The sequence below is a fragment of the Oncorhynchus gorbuscha genome, linkage group LG04 (assembly GCF_021184085.1).
Source record: "Oncorhynchus gorbuscha isolate QuinsamMale2020 ecotype Even-year linkage group LG04, OgorEven_v1.0, whole genome shotgun sequence".
Classification (NCBI taxonomy): Eukaryota; Metazoa; Chordata; class Actinopteri; order Salmoniformes; family Salmonidae; genus Oncorhynchus; species Oncorhynchus gorbuscha.
The window spans coordinates 66,794,622-66,817,816 of NC_060176.1; the positions used below are offsets into that span (position 1 = coordinate 66,794,622).

Below are 23,195 nucleotides of genomic sequence, written 5' to 3' on the forward strand. Positions count from 1 at the left end.
CAAGCCCAGAAATCTGCTTCTTTTATTCTTTGTCCCCAAAGCTCTAGGCGACCAGTTTTGATAGCCTTTAGCCGTACCCTCATCCTACTCCTCCTCTGTTCCTTGGGTGATGTGGAGGTAAACGTAGGCCCTGCGTGTCCCCAGGCGCTCTCATTTGTTGACTTCTGTGATCGAAAAAAACCTTGGTTTCATGCATGTCAACATCAGAAGCCTCCTCCGTAAGTTTGTTTTACTCACTGCTTTAGCACACTCCGCCAACCCTAATGTCCTTGCCGTGTCTGAATCCTGGCTTAGGAAGGCCACCAACAATTCTGAGATTTCCATACCCAGCTACAACATTTTCCGTCAAGATAGAACTGCCAAAGGGGGAGGAGTTGCAATCTACTGCAGAGATAGCCTGGAAAGTAATGTCATACTTTCCAGGTCCATAACCAAACAGTTTGAATTTCTAATTTAAAACATTTACCTCTCCAGAAATAAGTCTCTCACTGTTGCCGCCTGCTATCGACCCCCCTCCACTCCCAGCTGTGCCTTGGACACCATTTGTGAATTGATCGCCCCCCATCTAGCTTCAGAATTCGTTCTGTTAGGTGACATGGGCACCCTCATGGACATTATCCTGACCAACTTGCCCTCCAAATACTGTTTTCAATCAGGATCACTGCCTCATTGCCTGTATCCGCTATGGGTCCACAGTCAAACAACCACCCCTCATCACTGTTAAATGCTCCCTAAAACACTTCTGAGAGCAGGCCTTTCTAATCGACCTGGTCCGGGTATCCTGGCAGGATATTGACCTCATCCCGTTGGTCGAGGATGCCTGGTCATTCTTTAAAAGTAATTTCCTCACAATCTTAGATAAGCATGCCCGTTCAAAAAATGCAGAACTAAGAACAGATATAGCCCTTGGTTCACTCCAGACCTGACTGCCCTTTACCAGCACAAAAACATCCTATGGCGGACTGCAATAGCATCGAAAAGTCCCAGCGATATGCAACTGTTCAGGGAAGTCAGGAACCAATACACGCAGTCAGTGAGGAAAGCAAAGGCTAGCTTTCTCAAGCAGAAATTCGCATTCTGAAGCTCTAACTCCAAAAAGTTTTGGGACACTGTAAAGTCCATGGAGAACAAGAGCATCTCCTCCCAGCTGCCCACTGCACTGAGGCTAGGTAACACGGTCACCACTGATAAATCCATGATGATCGAAAATTTCAATAAGTATTTCTCAACGGCTGGCCATGCCTTCCTCCTGGCTACTCCAAACCTGGTCAATAGCTCCGCTTCCCCCGCAGCTACTCACCCAAGCCTCCCCAGCTTCTCCTTCACCCAAATCCAGACAGCGGATGTTCTGAAAGAGCTGCAAAAACTGGACCCATACAAATCAGCTGGGCTAGACAATCTGGACCCTCTCTTTCTAAAACTATCCACCACCATTGTTGCAACCCCTATTACCAGCCTGTCTGAGATCCCTAAAGATTGGAAAGCTGCCGCGGTCATCCCCCTCTTCAAAGGGGGTGACATCCTAGAACCAAACTCTAACAGACCTATATTCATCCTGCCCTCCCTATCTAAAGTCTTCAAAAGCCAAGTTAATAAACAGATCACTGACCATTTCGAATCCCACCGTACCTTCTCCGCTGTGCAATCCGGCTTCCGAGCACCTCAGCCACGCTCAAGGTACTAAACGATATCATAACCGGCATCGATAAAAGCCAGTACTGTGCAGCCGCCTTCGTCGACCTGCCCAAGGCTTTCGACTCTGTCAATCACCGTATTCTTATCGGCAGACTCAAAAGCCTTTGTTTTTCTGACTGCCTCGCCTGGTTCAACAACTACTTTGCAGACAGAGTTCAGTGTGTCAAACCGGAGGACATATTGTCTGGACCTCTGGCAGTCTCTATGGGGGTACCACAGGGTTCAATTCTCGGGCCAACTCTTTTCTCTGTATATATCAATGATGTCGCTCTTGCAGCGGGCGATTCCCTGATCCACCTCTACGTAGACGACACCATTCTGTATACTTCTGGCCCTTCCTTGGACACTGTGCTAACTAACCTCCAAACGAGCTTCAATGCCATAACACTCCTTCCGTGGCCTCCAACTGCTCTTAAACGCTAGTAAAACCAAATGCATGCTTTTCAACCGTTCGCTGCCCGCACCCGCCTGCCCGACTAGCATCACCACCCTGGACGGTTTCGACCTAGAATATGTGGACAACTATAAATATCTAGGTGTCTGGCTAGACTGTAAACTCTCCTTCCAGACTCATATTAAACATATCCAATCCAAAATCAAATCTAGAATCGTCTTTCTATTTCGCAACAAAGCCTCCTTCACTCACACTGCCAAAATTACCCTAGTAAAACTGACTATCCTACCGATCCTTGACTTCGGCGATGTAATCTACAAAATAGCTTCCAACACTCTACTCAGCAAACTGGAGTCTATCACAGTGCCATCCGTTTTGTTACCAAATCACCTTATACCACCCACCACTGCGAACTGTATGCTCTAGTCGGTGGGCCCTCGCTACATATTCATCGCCAGACCCACTGGCTCCAGGTCATCTATAAGTCTATGCTAGGTAAAGCTCCACCTTATCTTAGTTCACTGGTCATGATAACAACACCCACCCGTAGCACACGTTCCAGCAGGTATATCTCACTGATCATCCCCAAAACCAATACCTCATTTGGCTGCCTTTCCATCCAGTTCTCTGCTGCCAGTGACTGGAATGAATTGCAAAAATCGCTGAAGTTGGATAATTTTATTCCCCTCACCAACTTTAAAAATCAACTATCTGAGCAGCTAACCGATCGCTGCAGCTGTACATAGTCCATCTGTAAATAGCCCACCCAATCTACCTACCTCATCCCCATATTGTTTTTATTTTATTTATTTTATTTTATGCTCTTTTGCACACCAGTATCTCTACTTGCACATCATCATCTGCTCATTTATCACTCCAGTGTTAATCTACTAAATTGTAATTATTCGCTCCTATGGCCTATTTATTGCCTACCTCCTCATGCCTTTTGCACACACTGTATATAGACTTTCTGTTTTCTACTGTGTCATTGACTTGTTTATTGTGTTATTGGCTTGTTTATTGTTTACTCCATGTGTAACTCTGTGTTGTTGTCTGTGTCACACTGCTTTGCTTTATCTTGGCCAGGTCGCAGTTGCAAATGAGAACTTGTCCTCAACTAGCCTACCTGGTTAAATAAAGGTCAAATAAAAATAAATACATAAATCAAGTTTGGGGAAGATCATTTTCACCATAAAAATGCATCTTTATAATAAAAGCATTACATGCATAATTGCCGTGCTTATAATGTGAAGAAATAGCCTAATAGTTTATCGGATTGCACAGCACTCAGGGAGAAGGGCACAACGCAGCACTCCGGGCCGCAAAAGGCATGGACTTTCTTAGGGTGCATTACGGCCACAAAGGGGATGCCGCCGGGAAATTCGAGGCATTATCAAGTGCTTGTCAGATTGTGAATGAGAGACTATTGAAGTGTGAACAGCCTGCGCAAAAAAAAACAAAGCAGAGCTCATGCCTTTCAAGCAACTTTTTTCAAATCATCATTAGAGTTTCATCATGCAGCCTTACAATGTATTAAAAATCAAAACCTACAGCCCAACGTTTGTAGAACAACTAAAGTTCCATGAATAACTCTAAATTAAGCATGTAAGAGTACCTATTTATTTTCACTCAACACAGAATAGCCGCATGTGCGGCTATTCAGCTTTGTTCAATTGTATTCTTCATACTAGTGGTTAGAGCGTTAAACTAGTAACCGGAAGGTTGTGAGTTCAAACCCCCGAGCTGACAAGGTACAAATCTGTCATTCTGCCCCTGAACAGGCAGTTAACCCACTGTTCCCAGGCCGTCATTGAAAATAAGAATATGTTCTTAACTGACTTGCCTGGTTAAATAAAGGTTAAAAAAAAATAATAATAATAAATACTATAAAATAATAGAAAACAAATTCTAAGCAAATCTTGTCTGCTAAATGAACTAGTGTAGCCCACAGCCATTTGGCATAGCCATATCAGGACCTAACATGAGGACAACTCAGAGTATGCTATTCTGTCATACATTTTCTTCATACCATGCTTCTTTAGACCTGTCTAAAATAAATAATGGATTTATTGAGAAGTTATATTAGGCTATATTACATGGATTTATTAGACTTTTTAAAACTTAGACGTTCCAAAGGTCTGCATCAGTGGCTTGTAGGCTATGTGTGGAAGCCAGTTTATGTTAATTAACGGTCAATTACCGTAACACCGGCGGATGAAATTTATTTACCGCCACAGCCCAAGTAAAACTGATGGGGTCTATACTTGCAAACATTCCATTTTTTAAATGTATTTAACCTTTGCATCAGCCAATTACAATCGTCAATGTAGTTGCAAGTGATAGAATGCTACATTGTAACTGGTCCCATCAGATATCCTGGTACACGTTAGCCCTAAGCTAACCTCCCCAGCTGACCATGATTACTTCCTGTAACAAATTCTGCATCAGCCTATCAAAGATCTTAGATGTTATATCCACCAACCAATGGCATTTCTAGGAATAGGTCAACTTGGCCACCAGATGGATATTTGGTTTACTTTTGTTCCGCTTGGTCTGTCTCCAGTGTACAGTAGAGTGACAATATTGCATGATGATGGCTACCAGCTACTAACGTTAGACAAAATTCAAAACGTTTCTGCATATTTAAAATCCCACGTTTTTGCTCATCTGTTTCACACAAATCCATGTGCCTTTACGGGAAAAAAAGATAAAGGAGGTCTATACAACATTCAGTTTGTCGTACATCATAAAAAATCAATAATATTAAGTCAAAAAACCTTATGGACTTGTCAAAAAGCTGTCATGTACCATCTTCATCATTGCTTCCTGGTGGTACACACTGCTAAATCGGTTGACTTTAAAACAACAGTGCACATTCTGCCCCTGAACAAGGCAGTTATCCCTCTGTTCCTAGGCCGTCATTGAAAATAAGAATTTGTTCTTAACTGACTTGCCTAGTTAAATAAAGGTCAAATAAAAACATTATCTGTGGGTTCGAGCCCCCCTCGCATCAAGCATTTTTGTTAAAGAAAACACTGTTCACTGCTGGTCCTCGATGCTAGATTCAAATAACGCCTATGTGACTAAGTGGATATTTACAATAACGCATATAAATGTATGTGTAGCCTACACGTCTATGTAATATAGCCTATAATAGTGACGATTATTTATGTAGCAGTGTCAGAAGCATACATGTCGGTCTGCAAGAGGGACTCCAACAAGTTCCTCATTACATTTATTATTCTCAACACATTAATACAATAAATGTAATTCTACATTTGAAAGGGGGAAACACTGGATTGTGTATGTGTGCCATTCAATGGGTGAATGTGCAAGACAAAATATTTAAGTTCTTTTGAACGGGGTATGGTAGTAGGTGCCAGGCGTACACCGGTTTGTGTGATGAACTGCAACACTGCTGGGTTTTTCACCCTCAACAGTTCCCTGTGTGTATCAAGAATGGTCCACCACCCAGAGGACATCCAGCCAACTTGCCACAACTGTGGAAAGCATTGGGTCAACATGAGCCAGCATCCCTGTGGAATGCTTTTGACATCTTGTGGAGTCCATGCCCTGACGAATTGAAGCTGTTCTGAGGGTAAAAGGGAGTTTGTGCAACTCAATATTAGGAAAGTGTCCTTAATGTTTTGTACACTGTGTATATGACCAGTCAGTCAAACACATGTGATCTATTACCCGAACGTACCATTGGACTTCTGTTATGTGTTCTTTCATAAACAAGTGTTGGATCACGTCCTACTACGTCAGTGATTTTAATTGGCGGATGCGCATTTTGAGACGGAGGTCCAGGTTAAAGTTAAACTTTTTCTAATGTTCGCACGTATGGCCCCAGTATGTCATAGAGTATATCCTTTCCTATGTGGCCTGAGCAGGAACAATTGCTCTAGAAGGTGGAAGGGAAGGTTGTGACTAGGCCCTGAGTTAATACTCCAACACACATTTCCTGTCGCTATGGGAGAGGGAAGAGATCTGCTGTTGCCTGTCCAGTCTGCACATCTCTCATACACACATTGACCTCTGACCCCTCAAGTGGGCACTTTATCTGTGATTGACCAAAGAGAGACAAGTGACTTCAAACTCCCACAGGCTGTCACAAAAGGATTCCACACATGTCTCAAGTACTCAAGGGGAACATTGTGTGTGTGTTTGTGTGTGTCCCCCTGTATCATGTTTGTGTCCTCCCAGGCATTGAACCCAGGGCATTTGCATACTTCCATATGGATAGCCCATTGAGCTAAAGCCTACATCAGCTCTGGGAGCACAAAACTTCCGGTCTTTGGCAAGGTTACTCATCGCCGTTGTGCCTATGGTCCTCTGGAGACCTATGGAACCATGGGCCCTGTTCTGTACAGATTCCGAAAAAGGTAGTGCAGAGAGTGAGGGAGGTCCATGAAGGCAGGAATGGAACAGGGCCTAAGTGTGCTCTGCAGGAGGAGGAGAACACGCAGCGTGAGCATGGTCTGTCGAGTCCTATCAGAGATACTTCTGACCTTGAGAGAGATGTATTGATCATCCGGCACTCTTCCAAACACAGAGAAAACTGATACCTGCCTTCCTGAATCATTGATAAGCATACAGTGCTCGCTCCCTCTCTCTCCATCTATCTATTTTTTCTGCTGCTCTTCTCTCTTTTTTTGTCATTCCAAAGAAAAGTTAATTATCAAACCAACCAAGGTTGTTTTAAAGGTCCAATGCAGCTGTTTTTATCTCAATATCAAATTATTTCTGAGAAACAATTAAGTACCTTACTGTGATTGTTTTCAAAGAGCAATTTCTCAAGCATGAATTTTACTAGGACTGTCTGGGAGTAGGGAGGGGAAAGGTGAAAACTAGCTGTCATTAGTGATGTCACCATGGCAGGCCAAAACTCCATCCCACCAAAATGTCACAGAGATATTCCAACCTTATAGTGTGGAAATATACACAGTGTACAAAACATTATGGACAAAGACTGGCCAGGTGAATCCATGTGAAAGCTATGATCCCTTATTGATGGCACTTGTTAATTCCACTTCAATCAGTGTAGATGAAGGGGAGGAGACAAGTTAAATCATATTTTTAAGCCGTGAGACAACTGAGACATGGATTGTGTATGTGTGCCATTCAGAGGGTGTATGGGCAAGACAAAATATTTAAGTGCCTTTGAATGGGGTATGGTAGCATGTGCCAGGCTCACTAGTTTGAGTGTGTCAAAAACTGCAACGCTCCTGGGTTTTTCACACTCAACAGTTTCTCATGTGTACCAAGAATGGTCCACCACCCAAAGGACATCCAGCCAACTTGCCACAACTGTGGCAGGTTGCCACAAGCGTTGGAGTCAACATGGTTCAGCATCCCCGTGGAACGCTTTCGACACCTTGTAGAGTCCATTCCCCGATGAATTGAGGCTGTTCTGAGGGCAAAAGGGGGTGCAACTCAATATTAGGAAGGTGTTCCTAATGTTTTGTATACTCAGTGTATATAAAACACAGGAAAATCACATATTTGATTGCACTGGGCCTTTAAGGGTCAGAGAAATTTCAAACAGGTTTAGGTCTGTTTTCTCATGTAACAACATATTTGTAAAGACAGATACTCTAATTAAAATGTATTTTGGCCAATACCTGACAAACTTATTTTTCTATGATGCCCGTCACAGAAAAGTATTCAGAACTTATTCTATATGGAGACTACATCTTCTAAATCCTTAACGCTCTGAAAACACACACACCACTGGCGCAGTGGTTAAGGGCGCTGTATTGCAGCGCCAGCTGTGCCATCAGAGTCCCTGGGTTCTCGCCCAGGCTCTGTCGTAACCGGCCGCGACCGGGAGGTCTGTGGGGCGACGCACAATTGGCCTAGCGTCGTCCGGGTAAGGGAGGGCTTGGTCGGTAGGGATGTCCTTGTCGGTAGGGATGTCCTTCGCGGGCTGGGCGCAGTGCGTGCTAACCAAGGTTGCCAGGTGCACGGTGTTTCCTCCGACACATTGGTGCGGCTGGCTTCTGGGTTAAGAAGCAATGCGGCTTGGTTGGGTTGTGTATCGGGCTTTCAACCTTCGTCTCTCCCAAGCCCGTACGGGAGTTGTAGCGATGAGACAAGATAGTAGCTACTACAACAATTAGATACCACAGAATTTGGGAGAAAAAGGGGTAAAATTACGCACAAAAAAAACTCACACAAATTGTAAATGACAATAACTTAAATCTACACGCACATAAAACAGTGTAAAGTAAAAAGGAGTAACCTCTGATCCTTACTGTACACCACATCTTATTGATGACAGAAGAGCAGTGACAGGTTCACTTGAACCATGTACATTTTACCCTTTTACTGTGTGTGTGTTATGCACCGAGGCATCCAGAGAAAGTGTGTCTAGATGTCTCACATGCTCCTGAACAGTTGACTGAGCACCCAGTGTTCAGTACGGTCTCTTCACACCTTTTGTCTGTTGTGTGTGTGTGTACATTAGCTAAATGCTAGTGGATTGGGAAAGTATTTTGCTTCACACTTCTGTACACCAGCCTATGAGCAGGATACATTACATACAAGGACTGCAGTGAGAAGGAATACAAGCCCCTTGTGAAGGCAGCACTTCTTTAGCCATACACAGTAGGAGATCAGTCAGTCTTCACTTGGCTCCAATGTGTCTTTATAAAGATTGCGGTATGTGGGTCATAATAGTGAAAGTGTGTGTCTTGGGCATTTCAAGTTTCCCAGACGTTTTATTTTAGTGTGGATCATGATTTTGAGTGACAGGAGTGTCACTTCCTCCATCAGAAAGGAGAGAATAGAAACTGCAGTGAAGAGACAGAGACGTGTAGTGAAAGTTCCTGCAGGCAATGCTGAAACTCCAGCTAACTTCCTGCTCAGATTCACACAACGCTGAAACTGCAGCTAACTTCCTGCTCAGATACACACAACGCTGAAACTCCAGCTAAATTCCTGCTCAGATACACACAACGCTGAAACTCCAGCTAACTTCCTGCTCAGATTCACACAACGCTGAAACTGCAGCTAACTTCCTGCTCAGATACACACAACGCTGAAACTCCAGCTAAATTCCTGCTCAGATACACACAACGCTGAAACTCCAGCTAACTTCCTGCTCAGATACACACAACGCTGAAACTCCAGCTAACTTCCTGCTCAGATACACACAACGCTGAAACTCCAGCTAACTTCCTACTCAGATACTCACACGTGCGCGCAGAAAAGCACACATATACACGTACAGAGGAAGGAGAGGAATTGACACCTCCGGTGGAACCTCATCCTCCACTTCCGCAGAGGAAATGAGATACCACTTCTCCCCCTCTCTTCCTTTCACACCCGTTCCCCTCAGAGGGGCAATAAATCAATCAGCACCAAAATAACTGACCACACTGAGGCAGCCCTGGCCTTCCCATACTCCTACACACACAATCTCATCCAAAATACACACACTCAGGTCGGAATTCAATCCATTGCAAATAGAGGATTTCAGGATAGCTTTCAAACAGTATTTTTGAAGGCATAGTCACACTTTGATCCTCATATCATTTCCCAGTATGGTTAATTATTAGTACAAACAATACAACATCAGTGATATGAGTGACAGTCAGTTTACACCTTTATTGTTATTCCTAATATGGGTTAGTATCTAAATCCTCTTCAGTCCCTCTGCGTTATTCAATAGCAGCATCAGTAAAGAAAGAGACGAGCTACAGTACAGCGTTATCTGCATGGGCGGATGATTAGTATGGAACAAGGTATAGTGAGACATTGAGACGGAGATCCACATGCATGTTATTCACTAGAAATGTCTGAGTACCTCTTTACCACCATTCAGATCCCACTCTATGGTTTTATCCCAAATGGTACCCTACTTCCTATACTGTGCCAGTGTCAAAATAAGTGCACTATTTAGGGAATAGGGTGCAATTTCAGATTGGAGAGAAAGACCCATAGGCTACAGTAGTATACTGTGTAAAGGGACTTACCTTTGATTCCAAACTTTGAGTTTCCCCCGAATTTCAAGATGACCAGCATCAATAGAAAACCCATGAAGGCTACTGCTGCAATCCCTACGACCACATATACCTGAAAGAATGACAAAGCTTTTGAGCTAGGACCACCACTACCACTCCAAAATAGCATGTGTCACAGTGTGTAGCCTACTACCACCAAGATACACCTACCATATAAAAACATGAAATATAAAACTTAAACACACTGTCAACCCTAAACATACTAGTAGTATGACTACTAAAAGTAGTGGTAAAACAGATTGTATAAAAACATTTAAAAAATGTTATAAGCATTGCTCCCACAACAGGTACAGGCTCCCACAAACACGCACATAAAGAGGTGACTTAGAGGGTGACTTACAGCAACTCTGTCTTCTGGTGGCTCTAGAGGTGTGTCCTCTGTTTTCAAAGAGCAGAGAAGACAGCAGATGCTACAGTATCCCTCAATGACAATGAAGTTGATTACATGTCCCTGTCCCTGTGGGTAACACGTTACTTGAGGGATACCTACATAAGCACTTCATAACAATATTTGTATTATGTCTTGTGGTTGTTGACATAAGCATGTGCTACCTATGAATGCAGTATATATGGGTTGGGTAATGAATGTGTTATGAAGTCCTTATATAGTTACCTTTCAATTAAAGTATTCCCTCTGAGTGTCAGAGTGACATAGGCCTATGTACTTGTTAACCTCTGCTGTGTGATTGGGTAATGTGAGGGAGAGTAACTATACCTGTAGTTGGGTCTGTGGTGCCCAGATCCAGGGTGTGAGGAGAGGGAAGAGAAAATCAACTATTACCACTCAATAACACAAAAAGCAAACCTCAGAAATCAGTCTTTAAAGTCCTTCTCAAGTCAATCATCTTTAGTGTCAGGACATCTGGTATTCATTAAAGTAAAGAACATTGAATTATTCTCTCAACAGTTCAATGAGCGATTTAGACAGTCAATGTTGCATGTAAATATTTGAAGAGCCACTCACCATAGTAAAGTGGTTCTGTCACTGTTCCTGTTGGGTAAAATATCAAAAGTACTTGATTGAGAAATAAAGGTCATAGATTAGTTAGGAACTCCCCTCAAGAGGTTGTCAAGGTCTAATTGGACACCAATTGAAAATAATTAACAAAAATGTGCAGACACAGCCCTCTAGGAATTGAGTTTGACACCCCTGTCCTAAGTGTAATTTGACCTCTGGCCCCTACCCCCTAAACACTTGAGTAGATCTGAGAAGATTGGACATATAGGTGTTAGCAATATGGTAATAGCTCCATATTCCCCTTTGATAGGCCAGGTGTAATTGTTGCTATATTACAGACTATCCAATCCTCTCAGATTGACACAAGTGGGATAGGGGTTGACTACACACCACATACCTCCATCAAAGGGGTCAAGCATGAAGTGAGCCTCGACGGTCTTGCGGTCTTGTCCGTACTTGTTGCTGGCCAGCAGGGTGTACGGTCCGTTGTTGATGTGTGTGGGGCTGTCCAGCTGCAGGCAGCCGTGGAACTCCCTCTCAGAGAAGTCATGGATCATAGTCATGATGTAGGGTCCCTCATTCACCGGCTCCCCGTTTAACAGCCAGCGGAGATCAGGTTTTGGGTTCCCAGACATACTGAATGGGATGCACCAGTGGTGGTCTGAGTAGGCATCACTCAATTTACTGATGTTAGGGGGAACTGGGGGAGGGAGAGAGAAAACGGGTGAGTGAGAAAGAGAGAATGGGTGAGTGAGAAAGAGAGAATGGGTGAGTGAGAAAGAGAGAATGGGTGAGTGAGAAAGATCGAGGGAGAAGCAAAAGGGGGAATAAAGACAAAACATGGTCCAGAAGAAAAACTAGTTAAGACAACGGTATTATTCTCATTCTATTCCCTCCTTGTCTAGAGTCATGTTTGGAACTCACAGAGGATGTCGAGGAAGACTGAGGACTCATTCTCGCCCACAATGTTCTCAGCGCTGCAGGTGATCTTACAGTTGTTGTCCAGTGAGGAGAGGTTATAGAGATGGAGCTCAGACACCTGCCCTGAGGCCTCAATCTGCAGAGGACCATGCAGAGACACAGTGAGTCAGGCACCCACCTCATCCATATTACCAATGCTTTTACCCATCCACAACTATTTTGAAACTATTTTGCAAACACAATACCTGTTGCTGGTTATTAGTGCTATTGTACGATTATTGTTTACCATTTCTAAACAGATATCCTTCCCTAGTGTCTTGTTCATTTTTGACATAGTGTTGCTTCTTCTGAGCACCTATGACAAACAAATGGTGTTACGCCTAGATTAGCAAGTAACATTATAGGCCAATGCTGGTTAATAATTGGTTAAAAGACTCCGTGTTAAAATATCTGCATTATATAAAGCTGACCACGCCCATTGTAAAATATATATATAGTGTGAAACAGTACTGCCGTTAAAGTGTATATTATCCCTGTTCATTAAGAATTGATCTGTTTAAAGGTGTGAATGGTTTATGCTAGGTAAGGGTAGGAGGTCCTTTTAGGATCCCTGTTCACCCCATTCAGGTAGAGCTGTTTGTCTAGGCAACATGTTGATGATGCTATAGCTCTGCCATATACTGAGACGTGTGAGTTTATAGGCGTTTTACCTTAGTCTTCCTTCGAGCTGAGGTAATTCTGCTATTGGCCAAGTAAGTTTGTTTTTTCAAGTTAATTCTTTCTGTTAACAATTTTTTCTATATTTTTCTGCCTTTGTATATTTTGTAAATACAGCTCTGTATCCAGTCTTCTCATCAACTTTACTGTTAAATAAATACCACTTATTTTTGCATCTGCACCTCTGACTAAATGGGCTGCCAGATTCTCTGTCTTAAAGAGCAGCTGCCCCTAAAAAGCAACTTCTCGTTCTGAAAATCGCCCATGTGACATCGTTATGAGTCAGACAAATGTATTATATTGTCAAAATTGATTACATAGTGTAAATAGTATAATTTTGGTCATAAAGTCAGTCTCGTCCAAAACTGAGATTTGCGAAATGATCGTAAAAAATGGTGTCAAGGAATGAAGGATACCATAACAGTTTTCCTTGGGTTGGGTTTATTTCAGTCCTGCCCACATGCACACAGCTGGCAGCACCCATAAAGTAATAATCAATTAAGAGCTGATCATAATGCCCTTGGTCAATTTGGTTTGACATTTGATATCCCTATGGGGCTAGTTAGGGACCATCACTAAATTATAGAATGTACATGGGACAATATTTTAAAAGGTCAATAGCTCCCAATTCCATTAACTTAACTTCAAACCAACTACAAATATTGAAAGAATTTAATGAGGAAACTAAAAGTCCCATTTACATTGTGTTGTTTATGGATGGTCCCTAACTATCCCCAAATCTATCAAAAGTCAAACCAACTTTACCATGGTCGCACACCAGCTGGCTGAAGCTAATTGGCTAAATAATTTTCCTAACTCTTCCCACCTGCGAACACACACGAGACACCCACATCAAACCACACCCTGAAACCAACTCACGTTTGAAATCAGTCATAGCATTTCTTAATGAACCAAATCTAAAATGAGGCCAAATCAGGAAGTGCAGTCGCCCTTTAACAGAAGGAATGTGCCTTTAACTGGTGGATTAGTGTTGTTGCTGATGGGCAGGTCCAGGAGTCTTACGTGAGCAGGAACAACTCTGGGCCCAAGTTATAGGCCCTAGTAACATGGGCACAGAGTTTTTCTGGGTCAGATCACGTGGTCAGTAAAACTCCTGTCCCTTCAAAATGGCATTCTATTCCCTATATAGTGCACTACTTTTGACCTAGGGCGCCATTTGAGATGCAGCCATGGGATTTTTGGTGGCGGGCGACGGTGGTGACTGACCTCATTGTAGGAGACGAGTGGGGTCATGTTCCAGATGAGCTCAGGAGATGGCGCTCCAGAGGTGTTGCATGTCAACACCACATCAGCACCCTCCTGCACCGTCACCTTGGATGGGCTCAGAGTCGCCATGGGAACCACTGCCAATGACAACGAAGGGGAGATTCAATGCAACCTTAGTTCAAAATCACAGCACAAACACGGCGGTGGTCACACACAGACTACAACTCCATGTGTCTCGCAACTCAGATAACATTAATTAGACACAGTTTGGAGCCTCTCTAAGTAGAGACAACAACACAACCAAAGGTGGAGAGGATGGGACTGTGACTTGAAGGTGACCCACGTGTCCAATCAGAAGATTGGCTGCCTCTTAGCCGCAGCCAATGGCATGGGAGCGTCTGGCGAGGAAGGGCCAGTGTCGACAGTCCTGGTTGATAAAATGGATAGATCTCTTATCTCCACTAAGGGACGTCGCCAAGACTCTTATCAGCATGGCAACGCTCTCAATGATTCTAGAACCCAGAAAAGGATTAATTTCAGCACTCAGACCATACCATCTGAAGCACCTTCAGTAAATCAACCCTTACAGCTTGAGCAGTCTCAGTTGCTCTCTTACAAGCACTGCCAGCTGCAGTGTGAACCCTACCCACTCTAAAAAGCTACAGTACACTAGTAAAGAACAGTATGCCTTTACAATGTGTCCATCTTTAACAACCCAACTCGTGGGCTAAACTGGTTGCAATGGTTGTTTACTGGTTGTAACCAGTTTTAGACACTAGTACCTACAGCATCAACATCTCCAATATAAGTATTGGTAGGCAGCAGTGAAGGCCATAGCTTAGTCTCAGATAACCTCTGTATCCAACACATGAAAACTACTGCACTGAGCTGTGGATTTCATATAGTACAGAATGACAGAAGGTGAGTGGGAGATATGAACAGAGAAAGAATGACAGAGATGTCCTGAAAAAGAGATGTTGAGAGAGAGAGAGAGAGAATGTTAGAGAAAAATAGAGAAAAGGGGGTTTGCAAGGTTCTCATTGTGTTTAGCTGCCTGGCAGGCCTGGGGCATCGTACACATGCCTCTCCCTTGAGTCGTCTTCATATGTCACTCACACAGGGGTCCCCCTGCCGTCTCTCCAGGGGCCTGCAAGTAACCGTGGCGATGGCGAAAATAGCAGCCTAATGGAGTGGAGACTGGACTGCCGGATCAATAATTGTTATCATTGTCGTTATATAGCCTCTGTACCCCAGAGCACACTAGTACAGGCCCAGGTTCCTCTTTGTTATCAATACACACTGGTGAGTATTAATGAGTAGAAGGGGGAACTGATCCTAGACCAGCTTTGGTTTGTGGGTAATTATAATGGTTTGTCATTATGATACTGCATGTGAATCTAAGGAGAGTTTATTCAGCAAAGCAATTAAAGGGATTGTTTTCAAAACATTTGGCTGGGAAGGATACATTTTCAATTAAAGCAAGTGGTTTGTGGAAAAAGATAAGGTCCACGGTGTGTGTTTTGACAATCATTGGGAGGTGTGCGTGTATTTTGGGGCCATTACCACAGTGAGGGGGGTTGAGCCTGGTGAGAGGTTTCCTCCCGCCACCCTCCTCTATACATCTGAGCTCCTGAGCATCAGCCTCCTCTCCCAGCCACAGCTTCATCCACATGTTCTCACAGGAACAGTGCAGCGGGTTCCCTGAAAGAATCCTACACACACAGAGAAACACAGTGTTGAATATTGAATCACACACTGACACGAACACACACATGTATGAAGGTATGCGCACACATGCACTAATGTTTTTTTTAATTCTTTTTTTTTAAATTATCCATGATGACACATTGTCAGTCGGGGGATGAAAGAATCAACTCACAGATTTGATATGTTTAAATGTCGAAATATCCTCCAATAAAGAGATGACAAGTTGTTGTCTTTCAGATTCCTGTCAATCAGAATGTACATTATTATCAATAATTAGTTGAAAGACATATCCAAAAGAAATACCAAACTGTACAACCATTCCAGCAACTGTTCTTGTCTGTCTTAGGAGATACAATTATTTTTGTAAGAACTGTAGTTTGACCTTCAAATTGAGATTCATTTAGCCTTATAAAATCCACTCACAGATACTGGAGTTTGAGGTTGTTCTGGAAAGCCAGTCGAGACACATAGGTAAGCCTGCTGTTAGTCACAGTTCTGAAATGCAAATATACACAAAAACATCATCATATTGAGCTCGGATGCCAACAACCAATCCAATCTGGGCTCCATCATGACCACAAGTATAAGATATCACATAACATACTTACAGATTCGTGAGGTTCCGGTAATAATGCAGGTCTTTGTCATTGATGGATGAGAAGCTACTCTGATTTGCAATATATCTGTTAAAAATTAAATTGGGAAAAAAGGTTAGAGAATAGTAAGTAGTAGACCTACAATGAACGACAGATGCAGTTTATGCAGCACATTTCAAACGATGTTGAAGTGTTTTTCGGGGGACGGGAGTTTTTGTTTAAGATTTTTGTCAAGTTCGTTTGGAAATACAGAGGAACCTTCCAATAGACCTTTACTCAAGTCGTCTAATTATTGTCATTGTTAACACTCGATTATTCTATAAACAGAATAAACATTGTTAGGCTACTTGTATTGTATCTTTATACTCCTATAACGGTGACAGTAGGCTATGGATATCAAAGGATCGGCTATGGTCTTTAGAAAAACGCTCCCATCATGTTCTCGTCACATCATGCATTCTAAATGCTGTAGCCCTATTTTTGTTTAAAATAACCCTGATGACTCTCTGTTTGTCTTCAATTAGGCTATGCTAAATCTGAACAGCTCTGAAACGTGGGTGGAGATTAATTGAGTCTATGCCTATTAGTTTTAGTTCACAGTGGAAGCAAAATGGCCTAGGCTATACATTTCTCAGAATAGAAAATTCTAGGCTGTTGGGCCTATTATCGGAGCCAAGCGTCTGGGGGGGGGGGGGGGTAGTAGCCTATTTGCTAATATTTGAACTAGCCTACTGTATGGGTTTCTGCGAGAGTAGGACTACACATCTCCCCCACTCCGTTGTGTTTCTTCTCGGGGCCACGGAAGAGCGTCAATCGGTACGGATAGCACCACAACAGTCTCTCGCCGTCCAGGTGTCCCCATCTCTCTCACACTCACATAAACACGCGAGCGCGTGTACACACACACACACAGAGTCTATAATTGTTGCTTTTTGTTTGTTTGTTTATTTATTTTCCTAAGATCACCCTGAAAAACTATACAATAGGTTTTATTGGACAACTCAAATAGCCTAATTACTGACTGAGACTTGACCATTCGATTGAATCTTCAATTCTACTCACATTTATAGCCTAAAACTCACAGCCTTTTTTCACCTCATTATTGTGTGCCAATAAGGCAGGTATGCTATGTCTGTCATATATGTTGGGTACGGTGATGATGGATCATTGACAGTGACTCACATGTCCGTGATGTTGTCCATCTCCAGCTCAGACTGCAGCACTGGGAAAGCCATGATGCCCCGCTCCTGGTCCACACAGGCGATCCTGGTCCCGCTGCAGGAGCAGGACGCAGGGCAGGCGGCCCCGAGCCTCCACAGTCCCATTAATACCCAACACAACTCCAACAGAGACACCCAGCTACCCCTCCGAAAGGCGCTCATCTCGGCTCCCTCCACCAAGGACAGCTCGGATCAGCAAAGCTCCAGCAGAAAGAGACGCTGTTAGATGCTCAACCCAGACGGGCATGCACCAGCCGCTATCCGCGCAAATGGGTGAGACGATGAAAATAGGTTTATCCGTTCCGCTCGTCTCCACAAGAATGCAGCCAGTCACTCAAAATCACATCGAGACACCGACGTGTGTGTATGCCAAGGATTCCTTTGCGCTGTCTGTCTCTCTCTCTCTCCCTCTCTCTCTCTCTCTCTCTCTCTCTCTCTCTCTCTCTCTCTCTCTCTCTCTCTCTCTCTCTCTCTCTCCTCCCTCCTCTCTCTCTCTCTCTCTATTTCTCTCTCTATTTCTCTCTATATTTCTCTCTCTCCCCCGACTCTCAGACAGATGACACAGATAGGCCAAATTCCACACAAAACACGATGTCCTGTGCAGGTCTGCCAGATTCAGAGCCGTGGATGAATAGATAACCAACTGAGACGATGGAGCCGAAAGCACACACCGTTTAGGCTATTGTCGCGTTGTTCAGTCAGTGTACTGAGGAAGAGGCGGCGCGCGTACCAGCATCAAAACATATGTTATAGATCGTAGACGCCGTCAGGAATACGCCCTCCAGCCATCGTTCCAATTCTACTGCGATTGCTCCAGATGGTCAGGGGTTAAAGCGCTCTCCTCTCCTCCCGGTTATTCACCTGAGGCCTTATCTTTAGACGTGTGTCCTTGTATAACGGACACATAGCATAAGCTCGAACATGAGAGATGTGGGGCTGGGTTTACAGCCTGAGTGTATTCGAATAGAAAGTGGTGTGTTAATTAAAAAACGAAATGACAGCACAGCCAGGTGAGCATCAGCTAAAATCACATTTGATGTATCCCACTGGCACAACGAGGCATAGGGGCACTAGCCTACTCAGTCAGTCACAAATCAATCCCTCTTTAGCTGCTGTGTACCAACCTCCATCACCTTATTAAATCATTAGTCTGTATTTCATAACCATAAAAATTTTAGCCAGCGTGTGCACTGAATCAATAACATGTCACCTGACTGCAGCGGAGGGATGTCATTCACCCGCTGGACTCCTTACAAATGGAGTTATAAATCTGCCTCCTTGGCTCCTTCACACCACACCACACACACACACACACGCACGCACGCACGCACGCACGCACGCACACACACACACACACACACACACACACACACACACACACACACACACACACACACACACACACACACACACACACACACACACACACACACACACACACACACACACACACACACCAGTTCTGAGTCGCGCGCTCTCCCCATGTGCAGACACGATGTGACGTAAGCACTGACGCACAAAATGTAGCCTTGGTCTGAATTGAAGAACATAGACGCTACTGAGCTGTAGCCAATGCGGAGTCGACAGAAGATGCTAACACCCGGAAGTGGGAACTCCGCTCGGGCGTCTTTTTACGCCTACTACGTTAGGTTAACTGAGCTGAATCTGTCTCTACAAATCTATAGGGGTTCTCCAACCTGGAGTTGGGCACAGTACGGTGCAGACTATATACAGTGCATTCAGTAATATGTTTACACACGATGTAGCCCCTATAGGCCATAGGCCCCCCTATAGGCCATAGGCCAGGGTAAATGCCATAGCTCAGGTACATTATTCAAGTGATGTGCTATATTATAGGTACCTATATGCCAGGTGTTCACCCTGCCAGAATCCCCCCCCCCGTTCGTGTGAACGCGCACACACTCAATTCTTCATTGCTGCGACTTGCTTGCTAGGTTGAGATTTCTGTTCTTCTCTCCGTTGTCAGTTTAGTCTACATTTCACTGATCTTAGTAGCAGAAAGCATAGGAGAAAATAAAAAAATCATTTCTGCTACTAAGATCAGTGAAATGTAGACTAAACTGACAACGGAGTGAAGAGCAGAAATCTCAACTAGCAAGCAAGTCGCAGCAATGCTCGTTCACGCGAGGAGTGTGTGTGGGGGGGGGATTCTGGCACGGGGGAGATTTTCGGCACTACACCGGCACAATCAGAAATCTATTTGAGTGTCTACCAGAATTTGTAACCTGAGTCTGATAAACAAATAGACAGAACCGTTAATCTGATCAAATTTGCAAGAACATCAGTATCTCTGATAAAAATCCGGAGTTTCTGACTTATGTCTGACTTGACCATGACATTCTCATCCTATATCTCATTCTATTATATGTCACAGTAAATATATGTGTTGGAAATTCAAGTTAACATAGCTTAATTGAAATTCAAGTTAACATAGCTTAATTAAAATTCAAGTTAACATAGCTTAATTGAAATTCAAGTTAACATAGCTTAATTGAAATTCAAGTTAACATAGCTTAATTGAAATTCAAGTTAACATAGCTTAATTGAAATTCAAGTTAACATAGCTTAATTGAAATTCAAGTTAACATAGCTTAATTGAAATTCAAGTTAACATAGCTTAATTGAAATTCAAGTTAACATAGCTTAATTGAAATTCAAGTTAACATAACTTAATTGAAATTCAAGTTAACATAGCTTAATTGAAATTCAAGTTAACATAGCTTAATTGAAATTCAAGTTAACATAGCTTAATTGAAATTCAAGTTAACATAGCTTAATTGAAATTCAAGTTACTAGAATTTTTCCATGTAATTCAAGTTAATGCAACTTTTCCTTGAAGACCAAGTCAACAGTAAATCAGAAAACAGGTGGCAGGTGGTAATGACTTGCTCCATTGTCTCTTGGTAGGGCAGATGAGTGGAATATATACCAGTTTCTTGAAATACTTTGCAAATGCAGCTTATTTCTATGTGAAAACTGAAATGGTCTATTCATTCCATTTTAGTAGACACTCTTATCCAGAGCATCTTATAGTAGTGACTGCATTCATTTTCATACTGGTCCTCCGTGGGAACCGGACCCACAATCTTAGCATTGCAAAAGCACCATGCTCTCCCAACTGAGCCACTTAATCAGATCACATCATCACAAACCACTTGCTGTCTCAAAGTACTCAATTTCTGTATTGTGTATTGTCTACAGGTACAAAGTCGACAGGTACAAACCTAGATTAACAGCCTATGTACAATACAGTAATGGTTTGTAAGGATGGTAAATTAATACTGCACAAAAAGTTGTTGTTTTCCATGTTATTTGATCAAGAAAAATATTTAATTTGATGTGGAGTTTTGTGTCTTTGCCTATAGCACCTTTTGATGTACATGTTTTAGGACAGTGTTTTGTTCTTTCTGGATTCCATTAGAATGAAATTGCAAAGAAAGTGACCGGGCCCATGCTATAGATGTCTATATCGTCCGCTAATACTAGTAAAGGCCCAGTGCACTACCTTTATTTCAAATATTATATATATTTTTTTATTCCGATTTTTCAGTGGGTGCTGTAGCACCCTCAGCACTCCTACTTCCCATGGCTATGGGAACAGCATGATTGAAATGTAAATTTAGCTGAGACTATTTTCACGGGAAACACTGCATTATGTCAGCTCAATCGGAATTTAACTTTACATTCCTATAGCGGAATCTGTAACGCTTCAGTTTTAGAGCCCAGGTGAGTTTGTGGTTCTGGCTCTTGCACCGCAACTGTTTAACCAAGTTGGCGTGTGCAGTTTTATAGCTAATCAACACATTTTGCTCTGAGGGTGAGATGAAATGTTGCTCTTCTAGAGTTCAAGCATTCTTGAAAAAAATAATTGTTGAACAATATATATTTTTAAATGAAATGTCTTTTATGGTGAATTAAGACGTATTTGTGGAAAATATTGTCCTGTTTTTCAAGAATCCTTGAACTCTAGAAGAGCAACATTTCATCTCACCCTCATAGCAAAATGTGTAGATTAGCTATAAAACTGCACACACCAACTCGGTTAAACAGTTGCCTTGTTTAAAGGCCTTGATTGTTTAATAATAACATTAGATATAACAAATATGTAATACAAATCTCCAAACTTCTTTTTGTTTTGTTTCATATCACTATTAAATGCTCCAGGGCTAATTTTGTTAGCATTTTGGCATGTTTTTCTAGATTTAGAACATAAAACAACATTTATAAAGCAAATATCCCTTAGGTCTAGCACAGCAAATACTTCAATTGTTCAAGCATCGATCTTGAGAGGGTTACCCATCAGTTGACAAGCCACTGACAGAGTTGACGACAGACACTCAAAACAGACTTATTTTTGCCTCTAAAAATAAAGTTCAATAGAAATATTTGTAGAATATGAAAAATTCTTCATTTCAAAATCCCCAATAAAAAATAACCATTCTATCAGATCTTTCAGCACTATGACGGAGTGGATGTCAGACAAAAATCTGACAGAGTTGATGTTTTACGGATTTGACAAAAATGGCATTTTTCTTCTTCATTTAGTTTTTCTTCAGTTGTTTTATGACTCTGAAACCTAAATAAATGTAACATATTTGAACCAAAATTCATATTCTAATTGAATCTATCAGGCAGATGGAGTTGACAGTTTATGGTTGTGACCATGGTGATTCCAATATTGTTTGTTTAAATCTATCAAAACTAGAGAACTTTGCAGACCATCAGTGGTCTTGTTGCACTTCATGTAATGAAGACATGAATAAAGAGTCCTTAAGGTATAACTGACCCTGCTCATTTCTGATTCATTTAGAATTTTATCCAAATCTCCAGACACATCTTTTAGGAATCACAGTTTTGGATAAATACATTTTAACACTTTTTATTTGGGAGAGTTTAACATTGGGATCGTTTTCCCGGGACTGTGGTATTTCCAGGCATAGAGCTGACATGGAAATGAATCATATTGAAGTACAAAATAAATACATTTTCCCTTGTAAAATTCCCCTAAATGTACATTTTAAGAAGAAATCATGCAACAGAATAAAGTAAATTCCACTATATAAATTAAGTTTCAAGAAATGCTGATCTAATTTCCTGCTATTCTACACATTTTGCCATGAGGCTGAGAGAAAATGTAGCAGTTTTAAAGCTAATTACCTGTAATATTTTTTTTTAATTAATGGCTTATGATGTGTTCCTATGTTATCTGGGGGCCCAACCTCCTGGGGGGACCCCAACCTCCCCCCAAATATCAGAGTCCTTTCAGTCTTCAAAGGTATTCAAAGATACTTAAGCCATAACCAAAGCAATATATGGCTCTGCTTATGAATAACTTCCCCTTCATCTGTGGTATTATCCCCAAATTAGGCCTACAGCTTGGACTGGCAAAGGTACTGTAGTTTAATGCCATAGTAATAAAGACAATGTCAATCATGTACTGCCCCTCTGTGGCCATTTAGCAAGTAAACATGTCCACAAAGTGGATCACTGGGGAATATTAAATACCTTGTAGCTGTGACTGTGGCCAAACTGTGGCTGTATGTAATTTGTATATATATGGGTGTCAAATACAGTGCCTTCCCAAAACTATTCAGACCCCTTGACTTTTTCCACATTTTGTTAGATTACAGCCTTATTCTAAAATGGATAAATACCCCATAATGACAAGGTAAAAACAGGTTTTTAGCATTTTTGCTAATTTATAATAAAACA

At 42.3% G+C, this 23,195-nt stretch overlaps 1 protein-coding gene across 2 annotated transcripts in view; it reads right to left on the reverse strand.

Annotated features, from left to right (window-relative positions):
* The window catches only part of LOC124034546 (BDNF/NT-3 growth factors receptor-like), a 58,953-nt gene extending 40,604 nt beyond the window's left edge, over window positions 1-18,349 (reverse strand). For both annotated transcript variants that reach the window (XM_046347884.1, XM_046347883.1), the window contains exons 1-12: window positions 17,425-18,349; window positions 16,255-16,329; window positions 16,070-16,141; window positions 15,819-15,887; window positions 15,503-15,651; window positions 13,940-14,076; window positions 11,999-12,131; window positions 11,472-11,774; window positions 11,081-11,107; window positions 10,832-10,843; window positions 10,457-10,494; window positions 10,069-10,168 (exon numbers count right to left, since the gene is read on the reverse strand). In XM_046347884.1, the coding sequence (XP_046203840.1) occupies window positions 10,069-10,168; window positions 10,457-10,494; window positions 10,832-10,843; window positions 11,081-11,107; window positions 11,472-11,774; window positions 11,999-12,131; window positions 13,940-14,076; window positions 15,503-15,651; window positions 15,819-15,887; window positions 16,070-16,141; window positions 16,255-16,329; window positions 17,425-17,624 (1,315 nt within the window). In that variant the 5' untranslated portion in view covers window positions 17,625-18,349. The remainder of the gene's footprint in view (window positions 1-10,068; window positions 10,169-10,456; window positions 10,495-10,831; window positions 10,844-11,080; window positions 11,108-11,471; window positions 11,775-11,998; window positions 12,132-13,939; window positions 14,077-15,502; window positions 15,652-15,818; window positions 15,888-16,069; window positions 16,142-16,254; window positions 16,330-17,424) is intronic.
* Window positions 18,350-23,195: the final 4,846 nt, after the last annotated feature.